This window comes from Ischnura elegans, chromosome 1 (assembly GCF_921293095.1).
Source record: "Ischnura elegans chromosome 1, ioIscEleg1.1, whole genome shotgun sequence".
NCBI classification, from domain to species: domain Eukaryota; kingdom Metazoa; phylum Arthropoda; class Insecta; order Odonata; family Coenagrionidae; genus Ischnura; species Ischnura elegans.
In genome coordinates, this window is record NC_060246.1 from 10,091,018 (window position 1) to 10,110,804 (window position 19,787).

Below are 19,787 nucleotides of genomic sequence, written 5' to 3' on the forward strand. Positions count from 1 at the left end.
TGCTTCAAGGTATTTCTTACTGAAAGACTATTAGTGAGTGTAGTGTTTAAATCATTGCGATCTACTGCCAAAAGGCAGCACCGCCTGGAGGGAGACAGGCAGAGAACCCTTGGCATCGGCAGGGTAATGGGACCCAAGGATTTGGCTCCCTTAACCGCAAAGTAGCGTCCCTGAGTGCATGAGAGGCAGACCTGCCAGCCCACGTACGAAGGTGTTGAATCCACGGTCATCGGCTGATTCGCATATTTTTGGAGTGCAACAAGCTTGTATTAGAGTCCTAAACAAACGGATACGTTGTTATACAGGACACAGTTATTTCACTCAACATAAGACCCAATAACCCTCCATGATCTTAAAGCAAGCAAAGAAAAAACACACAAAACAAAGCATTTTTTTACTTTTTTTAAATTGTGAACAATTTAAAAAATATACAAAAATATTTTTAACTTTCAGTCCAAATCCTGATGTGAAAGATGGATGGGAAACATTATTTTGTCCACAAAATTGGTAAAATAAAAATAATGTATAAGAGAATTTCGAAACATATAGGTACCAGTCAAACATCGAAACAATAATTTCCGGATGTAAATTATAAACTTTTGGTAAAATGCTGTCTTTCAAATTACAATATCAGTTATTGATCCTAGACACTCGCTCAAAATTTAAATCACCCTCTCTTAAAGTCAAGGAGTTCAATTCTATTTCATTTTTTTGTAAAAGCCACAAATTACTATTAGGCAAAATGACCGAATGAAAAATATTATGACCCCGGGCCTTCGTCTCCAAGAGAATGCCAATACAGAGAAGAGCTTTCTAGAATCACTGCACTTGGGAAAAAAATCAAAGCAACGCATACGCATCCTTAGTCCATTCACTTGTTTAGAAAAATCTTCAATGGATATACACATCACTAATCTCCTTGGTCAGGAAACCACTTTACAGATATATCCATCGTTAAAAGGGAATGGGTTAAACTTATGAGAAAACGGCTAAAAGAAGAATATTTTGAGTCGTAACTCATCTTTGCCGTCCAATTATTTTATTGAAATGCTACTTCAGGTCTAATTGTGAGTAAACAACCATGGGCGTACCCAGCGAGGCATAGGCAGATCCAGGTGGGGGCACCGGAGCACGTGCCCCCCCCCCCCCCAGACCCTTAAAAATTATGCAAGATTTTTAATACACTCCCATTATCATTGCGTTCGTTTTGTATCACGAGTAGTGATGGGTCGGTTCGATTCCTCGATTCTCAGCCAAGAACCGGAATCGAAAATGAATACTTGCCAAGGTGAAAAATCGATTCCGATTCCAGTAGTACTTCAAACCACAAATTTATATACGACCGCGTTTCCAACAGTCATTTGAATTTTCGTGCCGCGTAATCGTAATAACAAAACACATTATATTCTAGGGATGTGCGAGTACTTGAAAGTTCGAGTCGAGTCGGTGGTACTCGACTCGAGCGTTTCGAGTAACACTACAAATGTCGAGTCGAGTAAGTTACGGTTACAGAGCTTTCGAGGCTAGTAGGTCCAGCAATCTGCTGACAGGAAGCGCTATCATGAAACTCATGTAGTAATACAGTTTTTAAAGCCGATAAGTCATTCTAATGCCTTGGCCTGGTAGTTTCAGCTTCCTGTATACTCTATAGTTGTCGAAGTGGGCGCCGGATACCTTTGCGCCAGCCTCTGCGGCCGATCGTCTTCCGACCCGGCGCACACCGGTCCGAAATCGGAAAAAGCTGGAATAAAGTCCAAAATCACCTTTTTGGGGATAGAGTCTTAAAACTTAACGTAAATACTCATAAATCATTACCAGATATAGATTTATATGCCATTTTACATAAATACGACCCTTTAGTGATGATACAGTGGCCCAAACATGACCAACTTTTCAATACCACGTGCGATCTCGTCAATTCTCAAAATTTTTTAAATTTATCCAGATGGTGTTGCGTTGGTATGATTTTTATGGAATAAAAAACGCAATATTCCTTTCACCTGGTAATTTGCCTATACTTCCAATGACTTTTGAAGATTTTGGCTTTCATCTGTCTGGTTTTACAACGCAAAATGGTCGACCCGTTTTTCACTTGAAATTTTACATAAAGTAGACATCTTTCGTTTACGAAAAATATTACTCGGAAAATTTGAACCAGAATTTAAAGTAGGGATTTCTAAAGAGTACCAAGTAGAAATCTTGGAAAAAAAACGTTTGCGACGAAGGAAATAAGAGCGATTTTTCATTCACGCGTCAAGGCTGAGCTACTCATTGCGGAACTCTGGGGATCGGTAACTGAGGCCGATTTTTCAAGTTTTTAAAAACTTAAGTCTTGAAAATCGTCATTTAAAGCACGGATAATCGTCTTCATTGACTTAAAACACTAAACTGAGGGTGTTAAAAAGGGTTATGAATAGATCGACTTGACCATTTAACGCATTACTAGAGTGAAAATACTAAGGATTGGATATTTTTTGGAACCATCCCATGCATAAGAAATATGGCTCGGGTATTGAAGTAAAGTGAAGAGATTAAGTCGGCATGTTTAAGAGGGAGGAAAATAAACTGTTTCCTCGAAAGGCAACGACCGATTTTTCCCTTTCCACCTTCGCCGAGGTGAGTCGCACGGAAAGGGGAGTTTTCACACCACAAGGCATCTTTTAGTCTTTTGTATTACTGCATCCGTCCGATGTGATATTCATTTGTAGCGTTTAGTTTCTTTCTTGAACTTAAAAAAAAAAAAATTTTTAATGTTGATTAAACGACGTGAGAACTATAGATTTTTTTGGCTCTACAAAACTAAAGCTAAATTATTTAGTCCATTCGCTTAGTCACTTGAGTTCCATGAGGACTCAAGATGATCGATGATATGGTTTTTAATAAAAATTCCAGTTTCCGAAATCTTGCAATTTTGGTAGGAAAGTACTTGCCCAGTCACACAAGTGTGTAGCAAAAGGCAATTTTCAGCAGGCAGTAATACTGTAACATGGAGACATCAAAACCTACTGGCTGAGCATGAGCATGTTGGTTTTTTTGCTTGAGAATTTGAAAGGGCCAAATATTACATGATTCATATACATAGTATTTAATCTTTATTATAACTGTGAATACGACTATACTCAGGGCTCTCCCTTGTAGTTATAAGTGATATTTTTCTTGGAGCCTATGGCGTCAGAATCGATGGAATCGGTATCAGGATCGGAATCGTTAAAATTTTGGAATCGACCCATCACTAATTACAAGGTATCCTTGTGACTCCCCCAGAACAAAAAATCCTGGATACGGCCTTGCTTGTGCCCCCCCCCCCCCCCCCCCAGAAAGAAACCCTGGATCCGCCCCTGCAGCGAGGGGTAGATGCCTAGAAGCAAAAGTCTTAAAAGAAAATAATATTTTTTCAAGCAAATAATTTTAAAAACTAATAAAGAGCCGTTACATTTTCCTTAAAATGTTGGTTTCATTCACCTCTTCCATGCTTAAATCTTACCTATAAATTGAACAACCATGGCTTGCCCCCCCCCCCCCCCCCCCCCTAGTTTTGATCCTTGGTACGCCCTTGAAACAAACCCCATTTCGAACTATCCATTATCCTGAAGTACATACTACACACAATACAAAGTAGGAACTGGGATTGCCTAACGTCACAGGATGCCGACTGAAACGCCGTAGTTGCCTGATTTTGCCACGTAATGGAGAAATTCACATTAACCTTCGCATCCAATCTCATTTCTCCCTTTGACGTATCATATGCCTTACTGCCTTAATTAACCTGATCTAAAACTTCTGTTCTTTTCCTCCCTTTCATTTGTATCAACATCACATCTTTAGCATTTCTTCATTGCCTGTCTGAATATAGGTATTCTGTCCACACCTTTTGTCTCCTTTTACACCACTCAGCAACTTCCTCTCCTCGACCACAAGTGGTTCTTCACTATCTTTCCCTTCTATCTCAATTTCTACATCTTCTGCTATCACTAATGCCTCACAAGTCCATTCTCGTCCTCATCCCTCAGCATCCATATCACTGCATCGTACCATGCAATGTATCATATTAAATTATAAGCCAATCTTACCACCACTGTCTTAAAGGATTCTTCTGTCATCAACTCTTTCGAATACATGACGTGTTCTTTGCAATGGCTATTCTTATCCTGATACCCTGACTGATGTACTTATTTCCCTCAAATTTACTAACTTAATAGTGGAATTTTTCCACTTTAAACCTCACATTATTTTTTTCCAGGACACTCACAAAATTACATCACTTAAGCTTTCTTGCTATCAATCTTTATTCTAAATAACTACCACAGTTTACCAAATGCATTATCAACAGTTGTAAGTCATCTCCCAAGAAAGTATTCAATTTTTACAAGGCAAGAGAACGAGGAATATTTTCCATTTCATTTTAAAAATAACTCCAATGCCTGGACTGCCTCAATGTTCCACACATCATCCTATATTTCATAGAGTCAGGATTAACTAAGTCATGTGGTCCATTAACTTCTTTGACTTAAACAATAAATCCACCCACTTTCATACCTACATCAAACTCTTCTAAAATATATCCTACCAAGCAATAGCCAACAGTCAGCCTTATCTTTTGCGTCAACTGATTGGTCTGACCAATAAACTGATTTCAAAAACATAACATACCATGTATTCTCATGATTTAAGGCTATTCTCTAATATGTGCCCACCAGCTTTAGCCAATTCACTCTGTGCTTTTTCAAAATCTACAAAGAAGCAATCCTACTACTGCTGAAAACTGTCTGCTGGAAAGTAATGTTCCTTGGTGGAATATGGTTGCCTTCATGACTGCCTACCATGCCACTTTCTGGAAACAATACCATTTCTGCTATTTTTGTTGCAAGTATATGTTAATATCTTTAAAATCAACTTGGTGACCAGCAGCTTTTTTGCACTATCGTAACCGTTATTCTACATCTTCTATAATTTTTTCGTGAAAGCGACATTTATATTGTGATTGTGATCGATTTTCCATCCACCCATTTTAAGCTTTGCCACAAGTACTCATTGGTTTCTTATGACTTTTAAATGCCAATTTCAAAAATTATAGCATGGAAAGCCAAGTTTTCTAACTTCAACTGATGAAATGCGTTACCAAGGACTACCTAATTTGAGCTTCTAAAAGAAATGGCTTTCACTTCATTTCTCGGTGGAACCTCCTTCAGCTAAAAATGCAATGGTAAAATGTTTTTACGATTTGTACCAACAACATGGATTTTCTTATATTTGTACAAATTCCAACGTCCATAAAGAAGATACATACATATTTCCTTCACTCAAAAACATCAACTAGGTATTTTACCAGGTTTAGGATAATGTTAGTGTTATCAGAGAAGAATCCTTTAGCATAATTGTCTCAGATATAATTTATATTATGAAAATTTTCCAGAGTAATTTAGAAATGAAAGATGTGAAATAATTCCATTATTTTATTACCATTTGTGAACGACATGGCCACAAAAGTATCTTTGTAACGAAAAGAACAATTTTCATGCAAATGTGCCCACATGACAGAAGTAAAGTTAATGTACAATAAATGCAAAAAATTCATACGAGGAATATTTTCTTTCAAAATTGGAGAATGAAAGAAAATGTTTTAACATACAGACAATTCAGGCTCTAAAAATTAATAATTCACGCCTTAGCTCAAATGCAAACGTTCTTTAAGTGTTTTAACAGCTCTTCACAACCTGCCTCATTTCTAAATTTATTTTTAGACTTCATTATTTTTTCATGTAATTCACCTGGCAACAGTTTACCAATTTTCTTCAACATATCTGAAATGAATAAAGATGACTCGTTAAAGAGGAGAGTTTATGGAAGAAAAGCAACTTTATATTGGAATAATTCATTATCATCCCCTACCGACCAAAACTAGGAAAAAATACATTTCACTCATGTAAATAAATTGGCACTACAGGATTCTTATCCTCTTAAAAGTCATACTAATTTAGTTGGATCATCATTTCTTTGTAAACCCGCTATTTATGTGAATGACGAGATGTATCAAAGAATCTTAAATTGTAACTCAATATTGAATAATACACCCTTGACAAAAAATATCGACAATATTAAAAATATATCATGCTTAGTGATTTGAAATATGCTATCTTGAGAGGGATCTCAAAGAATATTCATACCAGAGGAAATATGTGACATAAGAGGAAAATTCCCCAAGCTGTATGTATTTACACTGACAATTCTTCTCTACCAGTTGCCTCCTCCAAGTGATTTCCCACTTTGAATTAAAATTGTTCATAACCCTTCAAAAACAAAATACATATGCTAAATAATTTCTTACCAAGCACAAGAGTATTGAATTTCTCATCTGGGTCATCCAAATGAATTAGAGCAATGGAATATATGGACAAAATATGTGGTCTGTAGTAGCTAAGGTCATAATTTGAGGGAAGATGTGAGAGCATGACAGTTATAGCTTGAAGGCATGTCACCCTGACTGTATCATTGACATCATCAAGGCGCTTTACAATCACTGGAATGAAAAAAAGGCAATAATTAAGAATTTAGTTACATCATTGTTTAGCCAAATAAAACACTAATGTATTATTTGATAAGAGGTCCACATGTAGGTTGACAGCTTTTCAACTTGAGTTCCAAATCAGTGGAGCTAGCAACCTTTTGGTGAATTAACATAAGCAATGTATGTACTTGAATAGGTAGCCACAGGCGGGTCCACTGAAATGCAAATGATTTGAAATCCATTTCCAACTGGTTAGGTGCAACCAGGCTAGCATGTTGCAAAACAATTTAAGTTGCATGATTCTATTGGCCTAAAATGTATTCAAACTTTGCATTTGTTAATTTTGACTATTTCTGTGCTTTGGCATAGAAAATAAGGAAATTATAGTGGCCTACAGCAGTGGCTCCCAACCCTTTATGTCTAGCGACCCACCTTTTAATTTTTTCCATTTTCGCGACCCACCCCAATCCCACCCATGATTACACACACACATACAAATACGTATGTGTACATTTTGTACACTCAATTGGTATTTATATACGCTATTGTTTTTGTTTCAATGTAATAGGCAAGCATTGCACCAAGATTTTTTATGTTAAAAAAATAATAAAAATGACACATGCATAAAATTAAAATTATCTGGAGAATCAGTTAAATTTGGTACATTTTCAAGAGCCACGCCGCGACCCACTTAAATTCTGCCCGCGACCCACTGGTTGGGAAACGCTGGCCTACAGCATAGAGCATAGGGCTGCTAATATAAGGGCTGAATTCAGGTAAGCCTTCAGACACTCCTAAACAAAACTCTCATGAACCACCTAGGCCTAGGAAAAGGAGCTGGCCTTTGTACTCTGTACAAGTGAATTTCGTACAACTTTGATGTATTGATAATAGTCATGTTTCCTTCATGCTACACAGTGAGTCCTCTTTTAACGTCACTTACCGTTCCTGAAAAATGTGACGATAAACGAAATGGCGTTAATCGAAACATAATATCCCATAAAAAACAATGTAAAAAGTGAATATCGGCTCCTAGACCTCACAATTCCTATGCGAAAAAATTTTAGCGCATCATATCTGGGGCATATTTTATGATGGGAATGCCAAACTATGGCATAAATACGAGTTCCTGTCTTCATCGACAACAATAGCAGCAGTGACGTAAATCCTTCTCCATTTTTGTATCTTCCCGCATTTGCTTTTCGGCTTCGCTATGGGGTGCGGTCCAATGAATGCTACTTCCGCTACCAGACGCCACAGATGGAAGTGCTCTAGAGCACTGGTCCATAGGCCCTATGAGAATTTCTTTTCGGACCGGTCTGGAGCGAAGTCAAAATGGCGGAAATGAACGAGGGCGGGCAAACTGGGATTATGAAATCGAAGAGATGGTTTTGATTGTGAATTGAGGCGGGTGGGCGTCGCCTGTGCATCATCGCTGAAAAATTGTCGCAGTTACAGGAACCAAAATTATTGTGAACACGGTAAAAAAAGTGACGACAAAAATTTCAAGTTCTACACGGAAAAATGCCTTGAAATCACTGTTTAGGTTCCCGGAAACCATTATGTCAAGTAAACCCGGCGCACCTACCTAAGAATGCATTTCATGCCACCTGGTGGGATTTGCACAGCGTAACTATGAAAGATCCATAGTGAGAATGGAATAAACAATCAAACCTTTTCAAACATTTTATTTGCTTTAACACATAAATAGTTTCAGAACTGTATAGAAGTCGAAGGACAAACTACACTTTTGAAATTTTTTTAACAAAAATTGTAATTGAAAAGAAACCATGTTTGAAGTGAAAAAGTGCGCTCGGGGATTCTTACTTCGATGTTTTCATTAGTTAAATTTACATTACACATTTTGCCTGGATGTGGATGGAAGGGAATCAGCAAAATCACTGGCAGCCCTTAAAAAATAAGCGTCGAGGGATTTCTGAGTGGCGACTTTCTTTTTGTCGCAGTAGAGTTCCCTGTAAAAGGCCATATCACTCTCAATAGCCCTACACACACGTGAGCTCTTCTCAAAGTCAGCGTCACAGTCTCATAAAATTCCAATTCCCCTCTCAATTAGTGTTATGGCTTCACTTAAGTTTTTTGCGCTAACCTGCTTCGCTTCCACTTCCCAGGAATCTTCCTTGGCCTCTTCAAAAGCATTCAGTTGTTCAAGATTTTGGAGGTCCTCTGTCGACAATTCCTCTCCAAGGGATGAAATCAACTCCTCCACATCATAATTAGAAACTTCCAGGCCCAGGTCCTTCGCGATTCCAACAATTTCTTCATGAATGTGTTCCTCATCATCCTCAAACCCTTCGAAACCAACAGCATTGCCAGGAAGAACCTTTCCCCATGCCTTTTGCATTGTGGAGCACTTCACATCTTTCCATGAGTTAGAAATATTTTCTATTGCGTCTTTCACGTTGTATGACTTCCAAAACTCGCGAAGAGTTACAGAAGACTCCCCTTCAACTGCATCCATTGCCTGCGCAAAGTTCCGACGAAGATAGTGTGATTTAAAAGTCTTTATGACGGCCTGATCCATGGGCAGCTGCAAGGATGTGGTGTTCCGAGGTAGGAACACAACTTTTACATTCTCACAGTCATTGTCGATATTGGGAGGATGAACAGGGCAGTTTTCCAACAGGAGCAATATCTTATGGGAAAGATTCATTCGCTTGCAGTACTGTTTTATGGCAGGTAGAAAATGATCGTTAAACCATTCACTGAAGATAGACAGTGTCACCCTTAAGCCTTTTCATTAGCCTTCCAAACAACAGGCAAGCAATTTTTTAGCATCCCTTTAAGTGCCCTAGGGTTCTCCGAATGATACACAAGCATTGGTTTCAGTTTCATATCACCAGATGCATTGCCCCCCATAGGTATCGTCATACAATCATTAGCCTTCTTAAAACCTGGAATGGACTTCTCCTCCTTGGAGATATATGTTCTAGAAGGCATCCGTTTCCAGAATAAACCAGTCTCATCACAATTAAAGATTTGCTGAGGTAAGTAACTCCTTCCTCAACAATTTCTCGAAACATTTCGATGAATGCACTGGCAGCTTCACCATCATCACTGGCTGCCTCACCACTCGTTTTCACAACACCACGCCGTGAAAGTCTCAGGCCTTGACTAGCTATGAAAGGTGCAGGATTAGGTATATCTTTGGTAAGGTCACCATATATGGCCAATGCCTTTCTATGGAATCTAGCCAAATCAACTGGCTGTTTTTTTTGTACTTCAATCTCAAACCATAATTTTAACAAACGTTCCCTTTCCACTAGAACGGTGCTTCTATTTCGTGATAAATGTTTTGCGCCAAAGGGAGTTGCAACTCTCCCAAACTCCTTGATCTTTTCTTTCAAAATTGACCTAATTGTAGACGGTGGAAAGCCTAAAATTCTTCCAATATCTCACTTCGTCTGACAATATCAAGTTTTTGCTCCAAAGTTATAGTTTCCCACCTTTTTGTCTCTCCCACTGGTTCAGAACATTCACTTCTCTGGCACATTTTCGTGGAAATGTCTCTGATGCTAAAATTTGCTAAAACCGTAATCGCAATTAACAACATACACACCGTTTTACACTTTTTATAGACTGACTGTATAACCGCCCACGAAACGAACAACCTGCAACGCCTGCCACTTCGCCTTTTTTCTCGTGCGAAATTTAAAAGATTTGACGTTATCTTGAAGCGAAGGTGCGATAAACCAATGACAATCCCAAAATTTTCGTGACGTTATCGCGAAATGACGTTAAACGGGGTGACGTTGAACGAGGACTCACTGTATATAACTTCAAGGCAGACAGCCTGATCAGTCCCACTTTTGCACAGACTGAGATCTTGAACGGGTACTTCAGTCACGTTTGCAACCAGCATGTAACTCAAGTTGGAAAATAGCCAACTTGCATAGAGAACATCTCAATGAACAGCAGCAATTAGAAATATGTCCAAACCTTCGGCAGCCTTATTAATTCCATCCACATTCATCTTCTCACCACCATTCTCAAAAATTTGGCACATGATGCACAAGGCCAGCTGCCTTGATAGGTGAGAATCGTCCTCCACAAGGCTAAGAACAGTTGGTAGGAATGCATCTTTGTCAGACACCAATTCAGGCACAACTTCTTTGTTATAGTTCAAACAGCAGAGGAGACAAGAAAGAGCAGCAGTGCGAACAGCAGATGCCGTACGGCCTGCATGCCACTCCAAATTAGGAAATATCGCATCTGAAAGGAAACTCCAAATCATGAAACACCGCCATGATCAAGAAGAGAAAAGAAGATATATTTTCAAATATAAGTGACCTACTCTGTATCAAAATCATTAGAGATGCTTTGCTGAGGAGAGAATCAGGAACTTTATCCTTGCTATCAAAGATGCGTGAAATTGCAGTGAACAATTTTATTTTCACTTCAGGATCATTGGTAGGCTTCAGTGATTTTATTAAAATGTCAGATATGAGATCCCAATGGCACTGGACAGCTTTTCCTCGGGGAAGACAACATATTCACAAATTACAGCTAAAAGAGGCAAAATTTGGCAAAAATTTATCAGGAAAACTATTAGTTTAGTTACCTGATTTGTTGAGTATGGCTTCCAAAATCAGTCTCTCTGGAGAGTAAACACACCAACTTCCCGCAGTAATGGAGAGTTCTTCAAGCACAGGACCAATATATTTTTGGTAAAATTCATCACTAGTTTGAATCTTCTCAAAATCTCTCAACTTACACAAGAGTTCTTCAAAAAAGAGTGAAGATGATAGAATCTTAAAAACATATCTTGAATTAAAACAGGAAAAACCATTCCAGATAAAAGTAATTTAAATACATATGTACCTTCAGAGGCTTTCGATATATCTGATTCTGCTGATAGAGAATTCAAACTTAACAAAATTCTAAACAAACATGCCGATATTTCACAGCTTGTTTCACTGCAAACCAACACTACACTTTGGCAGCATTTTAAGAGGTTTCCTTGAAAATCACTCTGAAAATAAAAAAAAAAAGATATTTTTCCAGATCATTGCTGAACAAGTTAGCAAATATCAAATGAAAGAACACAAACACCATTTTCCCTAACCTTTATATTCTGACATATTGCAGCCGTACTTAGCAGCTTCCCAATGGATTGAAGCTCTTTTAGAAGCTCATGTTTTGGAGAACCTCGTAAAATAGCAGCAAAAATAAAGAGGTGATTGGATGATGGTGAATTCTCTAAGACGGGTAAAATGAGACCACAGTATGTGTGGGATGGTACAAAATAGCCAATTAACTCAGCCGATTTCTCCACCTGGGAAAACACAAAGAATGGATCACATCACCAATTCCGGAAAATCGAACATAGCATTCCATGACATTAACAATTTAGTTTATGCTCAATAGTTAATGGCCACACTCAAATACACAACTTTACAAGCAATATATGAGCTCAAAATTTTAAATAAAACACTAAGAGTCCACGGGGGAGGAGTGGTATAAGTTACATCAGTTACACATTTTTCCAATGAACTGCATAAAAAACGTATCTATTACAAGATGGTACCAATGACGGATACATATGGGGGATGCAGGGGGCACGCACCCCCATATGTATGTGTATCCCCCCACCCCTTGAGGGCTGCCCGCATTGCCGAATATTGCAGACCCTCAATTGTAACTTTATTACATCATAAGATGGCATTGTCTTGTATAAGTGTATAATCAGTTTAAATAACACTATCTTAAATTTAGCATGTAACTTGATTATTTTTCATAACGATAAAAGTATAGGTAGCTCAAAATATCTTTTGCACCCCCCCCCCCAGAGTTTTTTCTGTATCCGTTACTGGATGGTACTACATAGTTACAAAGTAAATAAAAACATATCACATCACTAATCAAACATGAAAACTAACAATTTTTTCGAGATGCCATTAAGGATGTCACCAGCCACAATATGCAATTGAAGATACAGTATAAAGAGAGGTAGATTGGTATTTGTGAAATGGACACGATAACATCAAGGAACCACAAACTCAGTAAACCAATTCATACGGTCTCCATATTGACCCAAAGATAATTCAAAGAAATCACCCAGATTACTTATGAATATAATTCAATCAATTTAAAATATTTTTTGTGCTTCAAAGTTTTTTGATGAACAAAGAACTGCTTGCCATTTGCATAGAATATTTTCCCAGGGTCATATATAGAATCATTTTTTGGAGGTCTTCCTCCAAAATGATTGAATTATTGACAATTAAAAAAATAATGATGGTACAAATTTTTGTAAATGCCCATTTTCAGCAAATCTTTAAGCCACTTTTCAAGATACAGTCGGATCCGGATTTAACGTCTTCGCATTTAACGTTTTTCCGCATTTAGCGTTTATTTTTTGGGGTCCCGATTCATTCCCCATTAGAACAATGTAAAAATAATCCGTATTTAGTGTTTCCGCATTTTGCGTTTTTCCGCATTTATGGTCGTAAAAATTTTTCCCGCACAAGATTTTTTTGCCCAATTTAACGTTTTTTCATGACGGTTCCTGCAAATGATTATCCAAATCTTCGAATTTCTGCTCGTCAACAAGAAGAGTCCCATAGAAGTTTACCAAGAGTCGATAGAATACCGGGGAACGCTTCTTCAACTGCTTTCTTCCGCGAATGCAGCGATTGGGACCTTCAACTCGCTAGCTGGGTGATTTGTCTTCTCGTAATGTTTCGCTCCCCTTCTAGTCCAAACACCAGGCATTTTTTGGATCAGATCCGATCTAATGGAGCAAAGTCATCCCTTAATAACCTCAAAATACCTTATCCTTCACTTTTTGAATTTGACTTCGATGATACGTGACGACTGATGACACAAGTTTTTCTCCGAGGGCCGCTACAATGACGGTTTTCTCGTAATGTTTTCACTTGATGGCTTGTAATGCCAATGACGGTTTTCTCGTAATGTTTTCACTTTATGGCTTATGCCCCTTTCAACTCTACTCTCTACGGGCAGTCCATTTTTAGCCCAATATTTTTCCAGTCATCTACTTTCTCTTTTCAAAAGAGGAGACACAATATCATTTGCGCAGTTCACCAGGTGATTCTTTCTATAGATTTCAGTTTCCACGGAGGAACAGAGAAAGAACCGAGGAAGCGTTTCCCCTGTCATGATCGTGAAAGAGAGCATTCTTTCCCTACGGAACAACATCGTTTCACATCGTAATTTAGATATCCCAGAGCCCATTTACCGACATGCGGTTGGTTGATATCGCTGTCGATTCAAAGATATTTATCTGGGGCTATTTTATGTCAAAAGAGAATGACAATCGGAGTTTTGACGAATTATCACGGTCCATGACTCTAAATAAATCGCTCATTCCGGGAAAAATCACCGCATAATCACGGTAAAAAAAGATCGCGGAAAAATACGAAAACCCAGCAGGATTGCCCTTGGTGGTTTACTTCGATATCATTACTGTAACTCTGACGAAATTGCCAAACTCCAGAGGCACTGACAATTTGTCAGAAGAAATCCAGTTCTGTTGAAGATTAAACCTTTTCACTTAACAGAGTTTCGCTAATCGCTATTCAAGGTCCAACCAAATTTTATTAAAAGCTGCGGTGAAACAAGGTGAGTCGGCGTCAAGGTGATTAGCGCGCCGCGTAAGCAACTTCTCCCGGCTCCATTCGACCAGCATGAGATTAGCTGATATATGACAATCTGGTGTTATCATCGAGTTGAATCACCATCGACTTGTAGGCATACTAGAAATAAGATTCTCCTTTTTTGGATGACCTCGAAATCCAAAATGTGCGCACAGGAGGCTTTTTAAAGGCTCATAAATCCCTCGTTTTGCGGAGGCTACAGAAAACTAGTTTTAAAGTATACCGGGATTTAAGTTTTAAAGGATCCGGGTTCGAATCCCGGTCAAGGCGAATGATTTTTTCTCCGTGGATCTTTCGCACGCTACAGAAAACGTTAAGTTGACAAAATTCCAATAAACCTCCCTTTTACTAGTTATTCGGTAGTTTAGAATTCGGAATTAGCGATCTTCTGTTATCCTTTTATTTAACTCATCTTTATTGTTGCAATGACGATTTTTTAGGACATACTTACACCTTTTCTTATTATATTAGAAATGCTATAGTCACCTACATGTCACTTTTACAGAAAAAATTTTAAAATTTCATCGAGACGACTGAAATATGAGTAAAAATGGAATCATTGATGTCCGTAATGATATTCCGTGTGGGAATACTTTTAAGTTGATGTACATTATAATTTTCTTAAAATATTTCATTAAAACAATTGTCATCCTCTCATTACCTACTTATTTCTACTACCCATTTTTTTTAGCTGATTCCTGAAAAGTATTATCCAACCCTCACTGGGCAGAGAACATTTAATCAATGAATTTTTTGCTGCATGCAGCACCTTTTAGTTACTTAAAATAATATATTTTATTCATAAAAAGCCATTCCAATCATTACAGACCCTAAAACCTGAAAAAAATGGCAGGTCCTCATTTAATGTTTGTCCGCATTTAGTGTTTTAAATTTTGTCCCCCCTGAAAAACCTTAAATCAGGATTCCACTGTATTTTAAATCATAACTACATCATCCAATCATAAATTCTACATAATAACATTTGCAAAGAGTATTTCCACTAATTGACTCTTATCATCAAAATACTGGGGGAAAAAGAGTTTTACTTGCAAAGAGACATCTCCTTTACTCCCTTTTCTAGAGACCTGAGAAAATGGATGTGCATATTTATAAATATGTTGTCACATAAAAGAATCAAATGTATTATTACTGTGGATAAATTTAACGAGGAAAATTTTTGAGTTCATTCCAGATATTTTTCTTTTGTTTCGGATTTTCAGTAGGAATAATTTCATTTTGTATTTCAATCTTCATGTTACTTGACTTACCTTCTATGAGCACGGCACATCTGTGGATGAATAAAAATTATTATTTCTAAGATTATAAAAGTATCGTAGGTCCATTGAGGCATGCCTTCTCTCCCACTTTCTGCTGACTCAGCACAATTTGGAAAACATAACTACTCAGAATGTAGTAGTAGGTAAGCTATGACCCTAAACATTACAGGGATCCAGAGACAGAAATTTCCGACAGAGACAAAAATTTCCAACGATTCAGTCTCACTTTCTATCAGTCAGTTTCACGAGCCTCTGAATTTCTGCATATCCTCCTTCCTGAATCTATCTATTGCATTTTTATCCCAAACTGAGACTTCTATAATGACTCCTAATACAGTTGAGGACCTCCAATCCAGAAAGTTTGGGACCAAAGGGTGTCTGGATTTCTGGTCTTCACCTTCTATATTTTGTTAATCAATTAATTTATAAAAGCGTTCCGGCTCTTGCACTCGGTATTTGAGATCCCTACGTGTCCCTGCCTAGGTTGTTAGCGTATCTTTGTAGTGTGTGCTAACTCATCCCAGAACAAGGCTCGGAGAGTGGTGCCATGAGGTGGCAAGTCTTAACACTACGCGGAGGAATTTTCAAACGCTCCGGATTTCTGGTTTTCCAGGTTTCTGGATTCCGGATTTGAGGTCAACTGTAGTTCCTAATGTCTAGTATAGTATGCCTCGCCCAGATGTCTTGTCTTGCCGCCATAGAGCACCACAGACATGGCATCTGTTCAACTCTCCACGGGGCCATTTCATAAGTCACTACTCATTCCATGCTAATAATGAGAAAAATGCTATTTTAAGGATTCTCTGATCCAGCAACACATCTCAAAGACCTTTTCCTCTTTCTTTCATTCCTACGAATTTTCTATTTCACTTCCATAAAGCAAAACACTTCACATAAATTTGATAATGACCTCTATGGTTCGAAACATGTCGTAAGGACAAAATAAATTAGTGGAAAACAACGAAGTCTCCTTCTCATTTTCGAGTATTAACTTCCATATAGTTGAGCCTAATACAATTGAACGAATTAAGCATGGGAGTTTTTTAAAAGCAAAATTTTCATTTCTGGAAGTTAGGAGGCCTTTATTCTAATTAAAAGCTGCCTTGACCAGATCAATACTGCTGATGAGGTCTCTGTCACCACCTCCATCTGATGTAATGTTGCGACCAAGGTGGCAAAACAACATTAATGAATTTAGTCTTTGACCATTTGGCATGACTTCTACACCACTTCTCACCCTGTGCATAACAAAGATAGATTCAATAGTGATTGCAAAACATGTTGGATCTACTTTGTGATAGAGCAGAAGGCAATGGCAAGCTTCATAATTTTTTATTGATTTTACTGGTTTCAATTGAAAGTTTCATCACCAGACCTCTTGTGAATCATAACATTTATGGAATATTAAGTCATTACTACCAACGAATGGTGCTCTAAAACACAGCTTGTAAAAGTCTATGGATCTATTCCCAGTCGAGGAGGAAATATTCATGAAACAATGTATTTTCTAGTACCAAAGAAACAATAGGGTAGTTTCCAATTATTTTTTTATTGCCTAAATCGAAATATTATTACTCCTGGAGTGCGTTTTTCACACTTTTAGATTTATAAATGATGATATCTATTTTTCGCGATTAAATGAAAAGTGAAAATTTTCAAGCGCGCGAAAACGCGATGGGTAAGTATGAATGCTGGGAAAAGCCCGTGTGACGTCATTCTGGTTCCCGCTGCCGCAAAGTGCGGTGACCTTGGGGCTAGGACATGTGCACCGCTGCGATGCTGGCTGCTAGCAGGTAGTGCTTGGCTTAAATAAGGATTATTGATACCTTATCATACGAAGGAATCTTTCCGACCATAGGCAGTTTTAATAGGTGATTATTAAGAGACGCTTCCCTGAGCTCTGTGCCTCATGCATGCATTGGTAATCTCAGACGATGTAAAACTCCTATCTACTTGTACAGAAACTAGGTCCCTGTGACGTCACGTGGAGTGGCATTTCATGGGCGCCAATCTGGCCTTTTTCAAAGGCAGTTAAAATTGACCATTGCCATTCGTATAAACAGGGATTTCTAAAACCAAATAATTTGTATATAATGAATACACTAATGGTAGGTAACGAATCGCAATCAATGCCTTTCGTTTTCTTTGATGAAGGAAAATACCCTATTATGTTTTAAAAAAAGTGTTAGGAAAGCTATGCTACACTGAGCTAAAAGGTGACACCAGCAATGAATTCCAGAACCTGTAGTCCCCCACTATATAAGGAAAATAGTTCAGGTATGTGTAAAAGGTTGAAGTTATACTGATTGTGCAGCTCAAGTTTAAGATAAAATCGAGGACCAGGGTAGGTAAGCTTGAATCTCTTAAAAATGTCTTGGTAATAAACGACACGATATTGTGAAAGATAATCAAGGACTAACCCAATAATAAAATAATGAGCACTTAGGCTCATTCTGTGCTGGAATCAATCCCAAACGTTTTAAACCTACCCTCCCCGAACTGTTTTATTAGTTAGTCAGTGGTTGCTGCCTTCTGCAGCAGAAAACTTACTATGCCTGCACCCAATTACTTTTTCCATCATCACTTTAAAATAATCAAATGTTCATTAAATATATCAGAATGAAATTCTATAAAATGAAATTCAAAGTGCCTTATCTTGATCTGAAATACAACACGTTTCAAATTATTCTAATTATTACTATTCATATGCAGACCTGTGTCGTGACATTTTTTTCTTCATCTCTAGCAGCGACATAAAGTCCGCTAAGGATTCTGTCCAAATTGAGGGTCATGGCACTTTCAGAATGTAGAAGTAACTGATACAGCAAACCAGCAGATTTCAACCTAACCTTAAATTAGACCATGAAAAAAGTGTTAATTAATTAATGAATATATTAAAAATAATTAAATACAAACATCCCCCAGCTATAACAAGAGCTGAAGACCAAAATTATCTCGGCAACTTTCGCATACCTCTGGGGTCCAATCATCCAATTCTTTCACCAGAGCAGGGAGTATTTTACTTAGATTATTTTTCACCAAAGTCCTGCATCCTAAGTTTGGTCTCTCTGTGGAAATAAAATCATTGTAGAAAAATTCTGGTTCAATGGGCCCTAATAACTTCATCTCATAGAATACAAAAGATACTCAACCTGTAGGAGGGTAGTGACTCGGCGGCTCTCTAATGAAATCTTTAACATCTTTAAGCTCATTTTCGTTTTCCATTTCATACTGATCGCCAGCCTTTTTCCAGTAATCCATTGCAACCTCCCAGACCTCATTCATGTCATCCATAAGGCTAAAATAAAACATAAGTGCGGAATAGAAAATTCGTGACAATTGTTCAGCAATAGGATGAAAAGTATTCTAAAAGATTCATTAAATAAAACATCTAACCCCTTGGCATATTATTCATACCATGTCAAAATGATGGGCAACAACTTGTGAAAATATGAATATCTATCTGGAAGGTGAAGGAACCAATTCCCAACTATTTGCGCCACCGCTGCTCGTACGGGCACACTCTGATCAAATAGGCGCTCTGCCAGCGGCCCAACGACATCATCGACACTTTTACTGTTCCCACGTAAAATCACATCACCGATGGCTTTCACTCCGGCAACTCTCACTTTGAAGTGCTGATGTGAAATCACTTTTAAAAGAGGTTTTACGACTGTTTCCGACTGCATGTGGAATTGTTTGCTCAAGTGCACAGCAGTACATGATGTGCACTCACAACTCTCCCTTTTTACCATTGGATAAGGATCTAGAAGAGTTTTACTTAATATCTGAATAATCTCGTTCAAGTAAGGAATCAATAATGAACCATACTTGTTGATGATATTCTTTAGAAGCACAACAGACAATAGTCGCACTTCTTCTGATGGTTCCTTTACTTCTTGTCCACCGATTCTTTCTGCCAAGATAGGCATTAGGGAAATTAGATACTTATCGTTAGCAGGAAGAGTGGAAAGTATGTCAGTAATAAGCGAAATGGATATTTCCCGGCATATCTCAGAGTTATCACTCAAACATTTGAGTAAGTTCCTCTGAATCTGAGTATATATTTGGTCCAGAAATTCAGGTTGACACTCGTTATTTTCGAATAATTCATTCCTAATATTTTCAAGGGCAGTCTTTCTTTTCTTCTTATCTTCGCTTAGGAGTAAGGAAGAATGCCTAAGAATAACATCAGTGGCGTTTTCTTCACGTTCTAAGGGCATTTTCGCAAATTCATTCCACAACCCCTACCAAAATAGCCACCATTAGTAAACAAATAAACACTTGACATACGGAATTGAACGGGCGGTACCAGCGCATTCTCGCATTCGTGCGAAAAAAATGGATACAATAATTTTATACATACAT

At 37.9% G+C, this 19,787-nt stretch overlaps 1 protein-coding gene across 2 annotated transcripts; it reads right to left on the reverse strand.

The window, feature by feature from the left end:
* Window positions 1-5,439: 5,439 nt before the first annotated feature.
* Window positions 5,440-19,713, reverse strand: LOC124155347 (dynein axonemal assembly factor 5). Of its 2 annotated transcripts, none has more exons than XM_046529099.1 (11): window positions 18,837-19,713; window positions 18,572-18,717; window positions 18,393-18,487; window positions 18,134-18,268; window positions 11,589-11,798; window positions 11,345-11,495; window positions 11,085-11,246; window positions 10,818-10,991; window positions 10,463-10,735; window positions 6,326-6,517; window positions 5,440-5,801 (listed from the first exon to the last, which is right to left on the reverse strand). In XM_046529099.1, exons 1-11 carry the CDS (start codon window positions 19,640-19,642, stop codon window positions 5,671-5,673), a joined length of 2,475 nt encoding a protein of 824 aa, XP_046385055.1. In that variant the 5' UTR covers window positions 19,643-19,713; the 3' UTR covers window positions 5,440-5,670. The 2 variants fall into 2 exon arrangements, with proteins under 2 accessions (XP_046385055.1, XP_046385048.1); XM_046529092.1 differs by having other exon boundaries at window positions 10,818-10,997; window positions 18,837-19,712.
* Window positions 19,714-19,787: the final 74 nt, after the last annotated feature.

Bases quoted from the DNA above. Each gene is read 5' to 3' on its own strand.
- LOC124155347 (XM_046529092.1), bottom strand. From the start codon at position 19,642: ATGCCCTTAGAACGTGAAGAAAACGCCACTGATGTTATTCTTAGGCAT. The intron at 10,736-10,817 runs GTAGGTCACTTA...GTTTCCTTTCAG, and splicing joins TCTAATGATTTTGATACAGA to ATGCGATATTTCCTAATTTG. The intron at 5,802-6,325 runs GTAAGAAATTAT...TATTCATTTCAG, and splicing joins ATTCAATACTCTTGTGCTTG to ATATGTTGAAGAAAATTGGT.